This window comes from Onychomys torridus, chromosome 1, assembly GCF_903995425.1.
Source record: "Onychomys torridus chromosome 1, mOncTor1.1, whole genome shotgun sequence".
Classification (NCBI taxonomy): domain Eukaryota; kingdom Metazoa; phylum Chordata; class Mammalia; order Rodentia; family Cricetidae; genus Onychomys; species Onychomys torridus.
In genome coordinates this window covers 2958581-2972610 of record NC_050443.1, presented here as the reverse complement: position 1 = coordinate 2972610, position 14030 = coordinate 2958581, and the positions used below count along the sequence as shown (strand labels likewise).

Here is a 14030-nt window from a genome sequence, read left to right as displayed (position 1 = left end):
TATATTATATATATACATATATATTGAAGGAGGAGTAAGAAAGGAAGCCAGGACAATAACTGGGTCAGCAGCTCTGAAGCACAACCTTCCCGTCTGTCCCAGCGGGGACTGGCGCTGGGGTTGAGGCTGTTGACCCGTGCTCTGGTGCAGATGCTTACACCCAGCCTTTCACTCAGGACCACCTTGGGGTGTAACAGAGGGCATTAGGCCCGTATGGCCATGCGTTTGTTCAGACCTTGCACTTCGACCAGGCATCTGGCCCCTGGCCCTGGGGAGCAGGGCTTCCCTGCAACACCCCCAAAGGCCCAGAACCGGGGATTCTGGGTGCCCAATGCCCTGAGGGTCCCAGCACTGCTGCCAAGTGGCCTTGTCCCAGCTCCTTCCCCAGGCTGGTGTGAGTGTGCAAGTATGTGTGCAGAGCTTGTGTTTCATACTGCAAATATAAATAAAGGAAGACAGCTGAAGATTTCTGGTGTCAGACCTTGAGTTCTGGGACTCAGGGTTGGGTTAATCTGCTCCACATGGCCTAGAGAGAACTGCATTCTCTTGGGACTCCACTGGTGAGTGTGTGTGGGAGGGTGTGGTGGGGGTGGGGGGTAGGGGAGTGCTTATGCTTACCAGGCAGAACATCAGGTCTTGTTGAGTTAGCACTTTGGGATCCTCATCCTGATGGGTACCCCCTTGGCCCAGTTTTGTAATGCAGATCAGGATAGGAGCTGTGCTGAGTCAGCTCACAGCCCCCCTTCCTCTGTCCTCTAGCTGAGACCTGCAAGGAAGAACAAGAGGTCCCTGGCCCTTGGAGCTGGGCTTCCAGCCATTAAGGGGATAGGAAGCGCTGGGCATGGTGGTGCATGCCTTTAGTCCCAGCACTCAGGAGGCAGAGGCAGGCAGACCTACATGAGTTGTAATCTCGTCTACAAAGTGAGTTCCAGGACAGACAGCGCTACACAGAGAAACCTTGTCTTAAAAAACAAAAATAAAACCAAACCAAAACAGAACAAAAAGGTGGGATAGGTGGCAGGGAGCTGCCTTGAAAGTAGACGCACAATAAAGTATTCCTATTAAGGGACCTGATAGCAAGCTGGGCGCTTGTCACCCAGTAGGCACCTGTGTTCTACATGGGATGCTGCAGGACAGTGAGTGTGCAGTGGAGTGACCATCCTAGGAGATACGTTAGCGACATCAAGCACAAGGCAGGACTTAGTCCGCCGTGCTTGTGACGGGCCCTTCTCGGGAGTCTTTGCTGTCTCCTGTTCTTCAGGGGCGGTTGTGGGGGTAGGTACCCTCTGTGGAATTCTGCACTGTCCCTTCTGATTGGCTGGGCACAAGACAATGGGAGGTCCACTTGGGGGGCTCACCTTTGCTGGCCTATAAGAGGAGGAGGTAGCCAGGTTTCTAGGTGCTGGGGGAGGGCCAGTGAAGGGTGGAGGGACCTTTGAGTCCTGATGGGCACTTTATCAGCAAGTACCAGACAAGAACAGACCTTGGGTGAGCCCTTTTATCAGTTCCAGAGTCCATAGGACACTTGGATTAATGTGTAACCTTACAGGGCTTCCCCTCTGCCCTCTGAAGCCACTGGTTCCTAAATAGACACCACTCAACATGGATGCTAGAAAAGAAGGGCTGCCCCTGAAGACACTCTTCTCAGACCAAGTGAGAACCTGTGAGGTGGGGGTGGGTTCCAGCCTGGGAACGTGGGCAATCCTAGGGCCTGTGATTCTGTGTGTGGTGAGTTGATCGGGATCCCCTGTCCTCCAGGAGTCTGGGTTCTAAGGTACTGTGGTTTTGTCCTTGCAGGAGACATGAGTGACAAAAAAATACCAAAGCGACTAAAGATTGTGGTCCCTAAAGTCCAACCTGGACACACCTTGGGTCCTGGCAGGAGGGTGGTATGAGGGACAGGTATTAAAATAGGCCCTCACTGTGTATCCTAGACTGGTCTTGAGCCCAATGTCCTCCTGTTTCCATCTCTTAAGTACTGGAATGACAGGCATTTCCCACCATCCTTGCTGTGACCCCTACCTGAGGACTGGGCTCAGTGTGGGAGGCTGAGCAGCTTCCGTCTCCTGAAGCACCCACAGGTCCGCAGGTGGCTGGCCCCTTTCATCCTTACCTGCTCAATCTACTTCCTTCTCTGGATTCCTGAGGACCAGCCTTCCTGGCTCAGTGCCCTGGTCAAGTGCCTGCCCATCCTCTGCCTGGTTGTGTTCCTGTGGGCTGTGGCCCCTGGTGGAAGCTACTCGTGGCTCCTCCAGGGAGCTCTTGTGTGTTCTGCTGTGGGAGATGCCTGCCTCATCTGGCCTGAAGCTTTCCTTTATGGTGAGCAGGGACCTATGACAATACATCTAGGGCTCTGGTGGGGTTGAGTCAGTTCTGGGACACAACTTTGGGTTACAAGGAACATCTTCCCCTAGAATCCACTGGGCTGAAGTAGGCTATGATCCTGAGACACCAGGAGGCAGTGATGAGTGGCGGGCAGCTCTCAGTTCATCCAGGGCTCGGGGTCAGCCTAGTTGGTTGAAAGGTGTGGGATGGATTACCTGGTTGGAAGGGATAGTGTAGGAAAAAGTAAAGTGCAACCTAACTGAGGCAGGTGAGGATGGCAGGATGCTGTTCTTAAGACATCTATAGTCCAGGCTGGTCTGAATGGCCTGAAACAGTGGATCCTTCTGCCTTAGCTTTCTCAAGTGCCAGGTTTACAGGAATGTACAGAAATTTCCCTACCACACTTGGTATTGAGGCATCTTCTTCGAGGATGTGTGTGCATGTAGGGAAAGTGGCCATCCTGGGCATGGGAACAGTATGTGAAAGGACCTGGGGTAATAGCATGTGAGTTACTTCCCGAATGGACCAGTGTGGCTGGAATAGAGTGGTTGCTAAAACAGGGTGTAGGGCTTCCCAAAACACAATTTGGAGTTGATGGGCTTGGACAGAGCAAGCACATGACAGTATGAATTTGAAGGTCATTCCCATTGCTCTGGGAACTGATAGAACACCCAAGGATGGAAAGGAAGTGGAGACCCACCAGGAAAAGGGGTGTTATGATCTCAGTAGATATGATAGTGCCATGGCCATGATGCGGGTGGAGCTGGTGCTTTGGGGACATTGTTCCTTTAGGTCTGGTGGTGGCCAAGACAACAGTGAGAAGCAGGAGGCCAACTCCCGCCTCACTGGGCGCCCACCCTGCCTCACTGGGTGCTCATACCTCTCTCCCTCAGGCATGGCTGCCTTCTCTGCTGCACATTTATTCTACCTCTGGGCTTTTGGCCTGTCCCCGCTGCAGCCCGGATTGCTGCTGTACATCATCCTGGCCTCGCTCATATACTACAGCTCCATCCTGCCGCATCTTGAGCTGGACATGGTCCTTCCCGTGTTGGCCTATGGGCTGCTCCTGAGCTCCATGCTGTGGCGCAGCCTTGTCTGGGGTGGGAGTGCTGGCTGGGGTGGTGTGCTCTTCACAATCTCCGACGGTGTGCTGGCCTGGAACACTTTTGTCAGCTCCTTACCTTTTGCCCGCCTAATGACCATGAGCACCTACTATGCAGCCCAGCTCCTTATCACCCTGTCAGCCCTCGGGAACCCAGAGCTCAAAACCCACTAATGCAGGACCCAGACAGCCTGGTGGCCCCTCTCCCATAAGGACCCAGCCTGGCAAGTGGATGCTTCCGGTCATGTGCCTGCAGATACTTGACCATCTCGAAACATCTGCATACTGTTGGCAGAATTTCAAATCTACCATTGAGATCAAGCTGCCTTCCCTGGCTTCTGATTGAGGATTCCAGACCCCCCAACCCAGCCTACATCTTCTCCCCATGCCTGTTTCCTTCTCCCAGTCAGCCCTCCCTATCCAGCTGCCCCTCCACGCTGCCCCAAATATGACCCCAGCTGCTCAAGTAAAACGAGTGTTGGAACATCGGTGTCGCCGTTCTTTGGGAGGAACGTGTGGGGATGACCGTTCATCACAGCAAGCATGACCTGTTTTTCCTGTTGGAGATTACTTGGGTGTGAGTGGGTACACACGTGTGTGCAGATGTGCATACCTGACTGCTCCCACTGAAGTCAGAAGAGGACGTCTGGTGTCATCTCACTGTCCACTTGTTTGAGGCAGGATCTCTCCCTGAACCTGTGGCTTGCCGTTTCTTAGCTAGGCCAGAAGCCAACAAACCCTGGTAATCGTGTGTGCCCTTAGAGCTGGAGCTATAGACTTGTGTTTAGGGGTTTGAACTCCTATCCCTTTGATTGCAAAGCAAGTACTCTTTAAGTGTACACACACACACACACACACACACACACACACATTGAACTGTGCATACTTGTGTCAGTGTGTTAGGTGTGTCTGCAGGAGTGAAGAGACCTGAGGAGGCCAGAGGAGTCAGGTCCCCTGGATCTGCATTCCAGGCATTCCAGGAAGTTGTGAGCTGCCTGGTGAGGGTTCTGGGACCTTTGCAAGAGAAGTTTACATTCTTTTTTTTGTCTTTTAATTATTAATTTTTAAAATTTGTTTTACTTAGCAACCATAGTTTCCCCTCCCTCCTCTCCTCCTGTTCCTTCCCCCATCCCTCCTTACCCCCCCTCCCATCCACTCTTCAGAAAGGGTAAGAAGGTCTTCCATGGGAGTCAACAAAGCATGGCCTTGATGCAGGGGGATGAGCTTAGTGCTGTCTCAATTTGAGAAGTATGCATTCTTAATGAGTCATCTCCACCCCAAACTTTTTCTTTCTCTTTTATTTTCTCTCTTTTTCTTCTTTTCTTTTCTCACTTTGTAACCCAGGTTGGCCTTGGACTCAAAAATCAACCCATAACAAGCACTCTGGACTGTTGAGTCATTTGATGCGCTAGCCCTTAAACATGGCTTTTTCAGACAGGATTCTATCATGTAACCCTAACTTCACTATCCTGCCTCAGTACCTGCTTCAGCAAATGTCTTGATTAATCCCTGTGATTCAGGCCTGGTGCCTGATCAGGAAGTATGTTCATGTATTTGTAATCCCACTGATGAAGATGGGCTGGGTGGTCATTGAGCCCAAGAGGTCCCCCTGTCTCCACCAGTGGGATTATAAACCCAGGTCCTCATGTTTATATAGCAAGCACTTTACCAACCTGTCTATTTACCTGCTCCACCCACACCCCTACCCCTTCTGACTCAGTGTCTGCTAGCCCAGGCAGTCTTTGAACTCATTGTGTAGCTGAAGATGGCCTTAAACTCTGGTGCTCCTGCCTCTGTCTCTTAGATGCTGGAATGACTTATGTGTGCGTTTGTGCAATGTTGGGATGGCATCCAGGGCTTTGTGCATGCTAGGCGAGCACTCCACAAGTGAGCTGCATCCTCTGCAAGGCAGTTTTTTGTTTTTTTGTTTTTTTTGAGACAGGGTAGTTTTGGTGCCTGTCCTGGATCTCGCTCTGTAGCCCAGGCTGGCCTTGAACTCCGAGAGATCCGCTTGGCTCTGCCTCCTGAGTGCTGAGATTAAAGGTGTGCGCCACCACTGCCCGGCTAGCAAGACAGCTTTTTAGGGAACACAACCCACTGTTCAGAGAAGTGATCGAGGGACCTTGGAGAGGACAGGTCACAATAGAAGGGTATAGAGTAGGGATTGGCCCTCATCAGCAGTGTGACCTTGGCAAGCCACTTCCCGTGTCTGGGCTTCCTGTTCTGTGTCAGAATACATGAGGTTCAACCCCTGATTCCGCTACTTACTTCATAGTGTACCTTTAGTGACCATGATAGCAGAAGCATGACTTCTACATCCATGACACCCCTTCAGGAGCTCAGGGGAAGAGTTATGACTCATTACAACAGATAACTACACAAAAGCTGCTGTGTGTGATGAATACTTGTGTGATGAATACATCCCTTGAGAGGCTGAAGCAAGGGGGCCAGCATTAGGGGACCAGCCTGGCTTTCATGAGTTCCAGGGCAGCCTGGGATGCTTTGTTAGACCCTCTTTCAAAAAACTGAAATTGGGCTGGGATGTAGGTCAGAGTTGCAGTCTCCAGTGTATATAAACTTGGCATGATAGTGCAAACATGACCTTAGCACTGGGGAGGTGGAGATGGGAGGATCAAAAAGCTCAGCTCATTCTTGACTCTGTAGCGTATTTAGGGTTGCACAGCATATTTGATCTCAAGTCGGGATCGAAGGACAACTGCAGGAGTGTGTTCTTCCCTCCCACTATGTGGAACTCAGTTTATTAGGATTGGTAGTAAGTGGTTTATTTCACCTTTTTAGGAGTATGCTTGTGTGGTGCATGCATGTGCGTATGTGTTCACATGTCTAGATGTGAGTGATGTGTATGCTGCATGCTTGAGGCCTGTGAGGGGCTCTACAAACACTGGCCAGCAGAATAATGATCCACAAGAAACAAGAAGGAAATCCAGTTCAGCTCAGTTGCTGGTGTTGGTTCAAACTTCTAGAACCTGACCCCAGGCAGTTTATTTCAGGTATTTAAGTAGAGTTTCTGGTGTAACACAAACCTCTGTGTGCAAGGAGCATAATTACCTTGAAACTCAAAGTACATATTTCTTCCATGAAGATGGCTTCTAGAGATAGGCTACATGTATCAAAGGCCTAGGGGAAGATCTGATATGGTCCAGGTCATGCAGATAGTGTAGAGGTCATCTGGGCTGTTAGTGACCTGATCCTGGCTGTGGGAGCTTGGGGGAGCCCCTGGCTGCCTCCTGTCAGCTTGAGGGAGTTTGGTATGGTTTGGCCCTACAGATAGACCAAGGATCACCTAAGCTATTAGCCACCTCTGTTCCCAGCCTTCTGGGCAGAAAACAGGTTATACATCTTTTCCTTGTTTTTTTTTGTTTTTTTGTTTTGTTATTGTTGTTTTTTGTTTGTTTTTTCAAGATAGGGTTTCTCTGTAGCTTTGGAGCCTGTCCTGGACTAGCTCTGTAGACCAGGCTGGCCTCGAACTCACAGAGATCCACCTGTCTCTGCCTCCCGAGTGCTGGGATTACAGGCGTGTGCCACCACCGCCCGGCACATCTTTCCTTGAAAAGACAATCCTGCATGTTTTTTGTTTTGTTTTGTCTTTCCTTCTTTTTCTTTCTTTTTTCTTTTCTTTCGAGTGTTCTGTCTGCATGTGTCCCTGTAGGCCAGAAGAGGGCACCAGATCTCATTACAGATGGTTGTGAGCCACCATGTGGTTGCTGGGAATTGAACTCAGGTCCTCTGGAAGAACTAGAGTTACAACAGCTGTGAGCTGCCACGTAGGTGCTGGGAATTGAACCTGGGTCCTCTAGCAGAACAGTCAGTGCTCTTAACCACTGAGCCACCTCTCCAGCCCTGCATGTTTAACATTCCTGGTTTCTCCGGTCCTATCTATGAGTTCAAAGACCTTTGTACTCCTACCAGAGGTCCAGGGGCCTAGGCATCAAGTGTCTTCCTCAATCATTGTCAGCCTGATTTATTGAGGTGGGATCTCTTGCTGAACTTCTGTCTCCTCTGGCTAGTCAGCTTGTTCCAGATGCAACATGTCTCTGTCTGCTTCTTGCCTGTTGGGATTACAGTCAAGCTGCCAAACCACCAGAATTCATCTTTTCTGTGGATTCTGGGGATCTGAACTCTGGCTCTCATACATATGTTGCAAGTGCTTTACCTCTCCACCTGTTTCGTACTTAAGACTGGATCTCACTCTCTCGTCTAGGCTGATCTCAGATTCACTGTGTAGTCCATGTAGGTCAAGCTGACAGCAGTTCTCTGCCTCAGCTTCCCGAGTGCTAGGGTTACAGGTAAGAGCTTGTAACCAGTTAAAAACTGAAATTCTATAACCGTTAAATAGTATCCCATTCCTCTTTTCTACCTCTGTAACTTCGACTATTCTAGGTACTTTTTTTTAAAATACATTTTTGACAAAATAAGATTTTTTTTTCTTTTATGTATTATTTGACAATTTCATACATGTGCCAGCAGAAGTCAGAAGAAGGCATGGGATTTCCCAGAACTGGAGTTAAGGCATGTGTGGGCCACTGTGGTTGGAGTGACCAGGACCCCAGTCTCCTGCAAGAGCAGTGGGTGTTCTTTAACCACTGAGCTGTCTCTTAGGCTCATCCCCCATCTCTCATTGAACATAGAACTCGTGGTTGAGACCGGCTAGCCAGCAAGCCCCAGAATTCTGTCTCTACCACCCCAGAGCTGGGATTACAGATGTGTGTATACCCCTGTGTGTACCAGCTGCTTTTAGTGGGTGCTGGAGATGGGATTCGGGTCTTCCATGCTTGCACAGCAGGTGACTTACCGTTGACCCTCCCCTGCCTGCTAGACCAATTTTAATTCCTTGAGGAGCTGTCATATGAGCCCCCACCACTTTGTGTTTCTACCAGTGTGTAGGGTGCCCGTTTCCCAAAGTCTCACTAACTTACCTGCGCGTTTTTTGTTTTTCCTCACGTTCGTGTGAGTGTGTGTGTGTGCGCGCGCAAGTGCACTATCCAAGACCCTGCCTCCAAAAAGAGCAAACAAAAAAACAAAACAAAATCAGCACACACTCTTAACTATCTCTCCAGCTCCTCCATCTGTGTTTTGTTTGTTGTTTGTTTGTTTGTTTGTTTGTTTTTCCCGAGACAGGGTTTCTCTGTGTAGCTTTGCGCCTTTCCTGGATCTCGCTCTGTAGCCCAGGCTGGCCTCAAACTCACAGAGATCCGCCTGCCTCTGCCTCCCGAGTTCTGGGATTACAGGCGTGCTCCCACTACTGTCCAGGCCATCTGTGTATTTTTTAAAAAATATTAGTTGTTATGGTTGGTTTGAATGTGAAATGTTCCTCACAGGATCATGTTTTTAAATGCCCTCAAATGGTGACACTGTTTTGGGGAGCAGGGTGTTGGGTCTTGCTGGTGGAGGTAGGGCTGGACCCCCCTCCCTCCTCCCTCCCCCCTCCCTCCCCCCTCCCTCCCCCTCCCTCCCCCTCCCTCCTCCTCCCTCCTCCCTCCCTTCTCCCTCCTCCCTCCCTCCCCCTCCCTCCCCCCTCCCTCCCCCCTCCCTCCCCCCTCCCTCCCTTCTCCCTCCTCCCTCCCTCCCCCTCCCTCCCTCCTTTCCTTTCAACTTTCTCTCTCTTCCCCCTGTCATTTTGCGATGGGGTCTCATGTAACCCAGGCTGGTCTCAAACTTACTGTGTAATGGAATAGTGGAAGATGACCTTGAACTTCTAACCTTCCTGCCTCCACCTCCTGCATATTGGGCGTATAGGCATTCACCATCCATACCTGGCTTCTCTTAAATTGCTTCTGACAGCTATTTTGAAAAAGGGATGGAAAAAGTAGCTAACAGATAATCCTAATGGATGTGTGGATATACTACAGTGGTTTTTTTTTTTTTTTTTAAAGATTGGTTTATTTTATGTGTCTAAATGTGCTAGGGATCAAACCTGGGTCCTCTGGAAGAGCAGCCAGTGCTCGTAACCACTGAGCCATCTCTACAGCCCCTATTCAGTGTGGTTTTGATTCTGTTCCTTTCATGGTTGAAGATGCCGAGCGTCTGTTGGCATGCTCACTGGACATTGTTTTTTTCTAATATTGTTCTTACAATTTTTTACCTATGGGCTTGCCTCTCACACATTTGTTCCCATGTTCTTGCTGGCTAACCCAAAAGTGTCTGTCCTCCCTCCCTCCCTCCCTCCGTCCCTTCCTCCCTCCCCCCACTCTCCCTCCTGTGAGTATGTGTGCACGCACGGAGTGTACATGTGTGCACATGCGTGTGTGTGTATATCTTTAGTATCCCAGGCCACCTTTGAACTTGATATATAGCTGAAGATGATGTTGAACTTTATTCTCCCTCTGTACTTCCCAGTTACTGAGATTACAGACATTATGGTTCCCAGTTTATGTAGTACTAGGAGTCAAACCCACAGCTTGGTGCCAAGCACTCTGCCAACTAAACTACATTGTGAGTTCAAGGCCAGCCTGAACTGTAGAGGATCCTGTCACAAGGAAAAGAAAAAAGAAATGAGAAAAGGAAGAAAGGAAGGAAGGAAGGGGGAAGGGAAGGAGGGGGAGGGATGGGGAGGGAGGAAGGGAGGGAGGGGGAAGAGAGGAAGGGAGGGAGGGGGAAGGGAGGAAGGGAGGGAGGGGGAAGGGAGGGGGGAGGGAGGAAACGGGGAAGCAACAATAAGTAGAATAGCTCTATATGGTTGTGCATGCCTGTAACCTCAGCCCTCAAGAGGCAGAGACAGGAAGATTGCCAGCGAGTTCAAGGTCAGCCTGTTCTACACACAGAACTCCAAGCTAGCAGCGCTACACCTCAAGACCCACAAAATACAAACATTAAACTAACAGTGAGTAAAGGGCTTGCTGCTCAGCTGTGGCAGTCATCTGAGCTCGATCCATGCAAGCCACATGAAGGTGAATCAGCAGAACTACTTCTACAAATTAATCCCCTGACTTCCAAAGCTGTGCCTTGACAAGCGCGCGCACGCATGCACGCACGCATGCACGCACGCACACACATATACACACACAACCAGTACTTTTTAAAATACATTTCCAATTCTAATAGAAGTACATCACTTTGCCCTTTTCATCGCCTCACTCTCAAATTGATAGACTCTTTTTCGTTGATTAGTAGTGTTATATACATTGTTATATGTATACATATGCACAAATATATAAACATAATCTGCTGAGTCTTTTTGTGTATATGGTTTCAGGGTTGACCATTTTATATGGAAGAACCAGTAAGGGGCTCTTTCTCTTTCTCCCAGGAGTCATTAGTTGCCTATAGTTCTTTGTCTAGGGGTGAGATCACATGAGGTGTCCCCCATTTCTTTGAGTGTGTCTTGCAGCAGACTTCCTGGTATTCTGGCTACTTACAGTCTTTCCGCCCCCTCTCCATGACTTTCCCTGAACTAGATGCAGGAGCTGTGCTGCAGATTTATCCATTGAGGCTTTGCATTGTGTCCAGCTGTGGTCTTCCGTGATAGCCACTATTGGACCAAGTTTTACATATCCCAGACTGACCTCAAACTTGCTATGTTAGCTGAGGCTGGTCTTCAACTCCTGGCCTTCCTGCCTGTACCTCCCAAATGCTGGGGTGGATGGCAGGGGTGTGCTACCATACCTGGCTTTAAATGTCTTATTTGTTTGTTTATTTTATAACCTGACTGCTGTTTCCCCTCCTCCTTCTCCTTCCAGTCCCTCCCCCCACCTCCTCTATGCCCCACTCCCATCCACTCTCCTTATCTACTCAGAGAAGGGCAGGCCTCCCGTAGGTATCAACCAAGCATGGCATATCAAGTTGAAGGCTGGATGACACAATCCAGTATGGGGAGCAGAGTCCCAAAAGCCAGCACAAGAATCAAGGACAGCCCCTGCTCCCACTGCACAGAGTCCCACAAGAAGACCAAGCCACACAACTGTAACATGTGCAGAGGGCCTAGGTCAGTCCCATGCAGGCTCCCTGGTTGTTGGTTCAGTCTCTGTGAGCCCTGCTTAGTTTATTCTGTGGGGTTTCTCGTGGCATCCTTGACTCCTCTGGCTCCTGTAATTCTTACCCTCTTCTGCAGGATTCCCCCAGGTCCGCCCGCCCAGTGTTTGGCTGTGGTCTCTGCATCTGTTTGCATCAGTGGCTGGAGGAAGCCTCTCTGATGGCAATTGGACTAGGTACTAATGTTTCAGTGTCTTCACCGCTGGGATGTTTAACAACATTGAGCGCCCCAGATTCACTTTTGCTTGCATGGTGAGGAGAAATGGGGGTGACATCAGAAGCATAGATAGTATTGGACCTGGTGGGAGAGGCCAGTCATCCTAGCTACTTAGAAGACCGAGCCAGAAGCTTGCATGCAGACTCAAGGCCTGGTTGGGCAACTTAGTGAAACCTTATATTAAAAGAAAACGAAACTAGAGACTTGAGGGATGGCTCAGAGGTTAAGAGCGCTTACTGCTTTTACAGAGGACCTGGGTTCGATTCCCAGCACCCACATGGCAATCCACAAACATTCACAACTCTGGTACCAGAGGACCTGACACCCTCTTCTGACCTCTGCGGGTGCCAGGCATGCATGTGGTACACATACATACATGCAGGCAAACATGTACACAAAAATAAGTGTAAGAGATTTGAAGATTAAAAGTCTTAGAGCTTGGCTTGGCTGTAGTGCGCTTTCTTAGACTCCACCACTGAGGGCCTGTCAGTGGTTAGAGCAACTGCCCTAGCATCTACCAGTAAGGGCCTGGGGTGGGGATACCAGTAGAGTGCTTCTCTAGCCCTAGATTCAACCCTCATCGTGTGCACTACAGCTTATAGGGAAATATCTTGGCTCAGGATTTTGCCATCTCTGTCAAGAGAAACAAGAAGCAGGGTGTATTAGGGTTCTGTAGAGGGACAGCAATGATAGAATGGCACACACTAAAAGAGGATCTACTGGAACCCCATGAAGCTGGAAATCTTCTGTGAGGCAAAGGACACCATCAATGGGACAAAATATCAGTCTACAGAATGGGTAAGATCTTCACCAACCCTATGTATGATACAGGGCTCATACCCAAAATATGTAAGGAACTCAAAAAATTAGACATCAACCAAACAAATAATCCAATTAAAAATGGGGAATAGATCTAAACAGAATTCTCAATAGAGGAATCCCAAATGGCTGAGAAACACTTGAAGGAATGTTCAACATCCTTAGTCATCAGGGAAATGTAAATCAAAACTACTCTGAGATACGTTCTTGTACCTGTCAGAATGGCTAAGATAAAAACTTCAAGTGGGCAGCTTATGCTGGAGAGGGTATGGAGCAAGAACACTCTCCCACTGTTGATGGGAGTGTGAACTTGTACAGCCACTTTGGAAATCAATATTGGGGCTCTTCAAAAAAAATTGGGAATTGATCTACCTCAAGCTCCAGCTATACCATCCTTGGGCATATACCCAAAGGAGGCTCAATAATACCACAAGAACACATGCTCAATCATGTTCATTACAGCTTATTCATAATAGCTAGAAACTGGAAACAACCCAGATGTCCCTCAACTGAAGAATGGATAAAGAAAATGTGGTATATTTACACAATGGAATATTATTCAGCTGTTAACAATGACATCATGATATTTGCAGGCAAATGGATAGAACTAGAAAAAAAAATCATCCTAAGTGAGATAAACCAGACCCAGAAAGACAAACATAGGATGGACTCACAAGTGGATCTTAGCTGTTATGTCAATGACAATCATGCTACAATCCACAGACCCAGAGAAGCTAAGTAACAAGGGCTCAAGGAGGGACACATGGATCTCCCTGAGAGGGGAAATGGAATAGCGTTTGCAGGTGTGCTTGGGGTGGGTGAGAGATGGAAACAGGAGGGATCAGATGGGTGTGTGTGTGTGTGTGTGTGTGTGTGTGTGTGTGTGTGTGTGGACAGGGAGAACTGGGAGAGATGACTGGATTTGAGGGGCATTTGTGGGAATGATGTAGAAACCTAGTGTAGTGTAAATTCCCTGGAATCTACGAGAATGACCCTAGTGATGTCTCCTAGTAATGGGGGATACAGAGCCTGAACTGGTCATTTATAACCAAGCAAGACTTCTATCAGTGGGAAGGGGACATCAACTCAGCCACATAACCTTCGGCCTACAAACTGTCCTGCCTGCAAGATGTGCTTGGGGTAACGGTGGTGCAGAACTTGTGGGAGAGGCTAACCAACAAATGACCTGAGGCCCATGCCACAAGAGGGAGCCCACGCCTCTGGACAGCCCAGAGACCTAGGATAGAACCAAACATAACTGGCAGCAAAGAAAAAAGTCAATGATATGAGTCCTAATTATATTCCGCTATACTCATAGATTGGCACCTAGCCCAGTTGTCATCAGAGAGGCTTCCTCCAGCAATGGATAGGAGCTGATGCAGAGTCCCCCGGCCAAACACTAGGCAGAGCCAGGGGGACCTCACAGAAGAGGAAGATGAAGGATTGTACGAGCCAGAGTTGTAGAGGACCCCACAAGAAAATGGCCCACAGAATCAACTCGTAGGGGCTCACAGAGACTGAATCTACAAACATGGACCCTGTGTGGGTCTGAGATAGGTCCTCTGCATATATATTATG

At 49.0% G+C, this 14030-nt stretch overlaps 1 protein-coding gene across 2 annotated transcripts; it reads left to right on the top strand.

The window, feature by feature from the left end:
• Positions 1 to 5: 5 nt before the first annotated feature.
• Tmem86b (transmembrane protein 86B) lies at positions 6 to 3911 on the top strand. 2 transcript variants are annotated; one of them, XM_036184274.1, is made up of 4 exons: positions 6 to 560; positions 1550 to 1653; positions 2073 to 2319; positions 3219 to 3911. In XM_036184274.1, exons 2-4 carry the CDS (start codon positions 1603 to 1605, stop codon positions 3599 to 3601), a joined length of 681 nt encoding a protein of 226 aa, XP_036040167.1. In that variant the 5' UTR covers positions 6 to 560; positions 1550 to 1602; the 3' UTR covers positions 3602 to 3911. The 2 variants fall into 2 exon arrangements, with proteins under 2 accessions (XP_036040167.1, XP_036040162.1); XM_036184269.1 differs by lacking the exon at positions 6 to 560 and having other exon boundaries at positions 959 to 1653.
• Positions 3912 to 14030: the final 10119 nt, after the last annotated feature.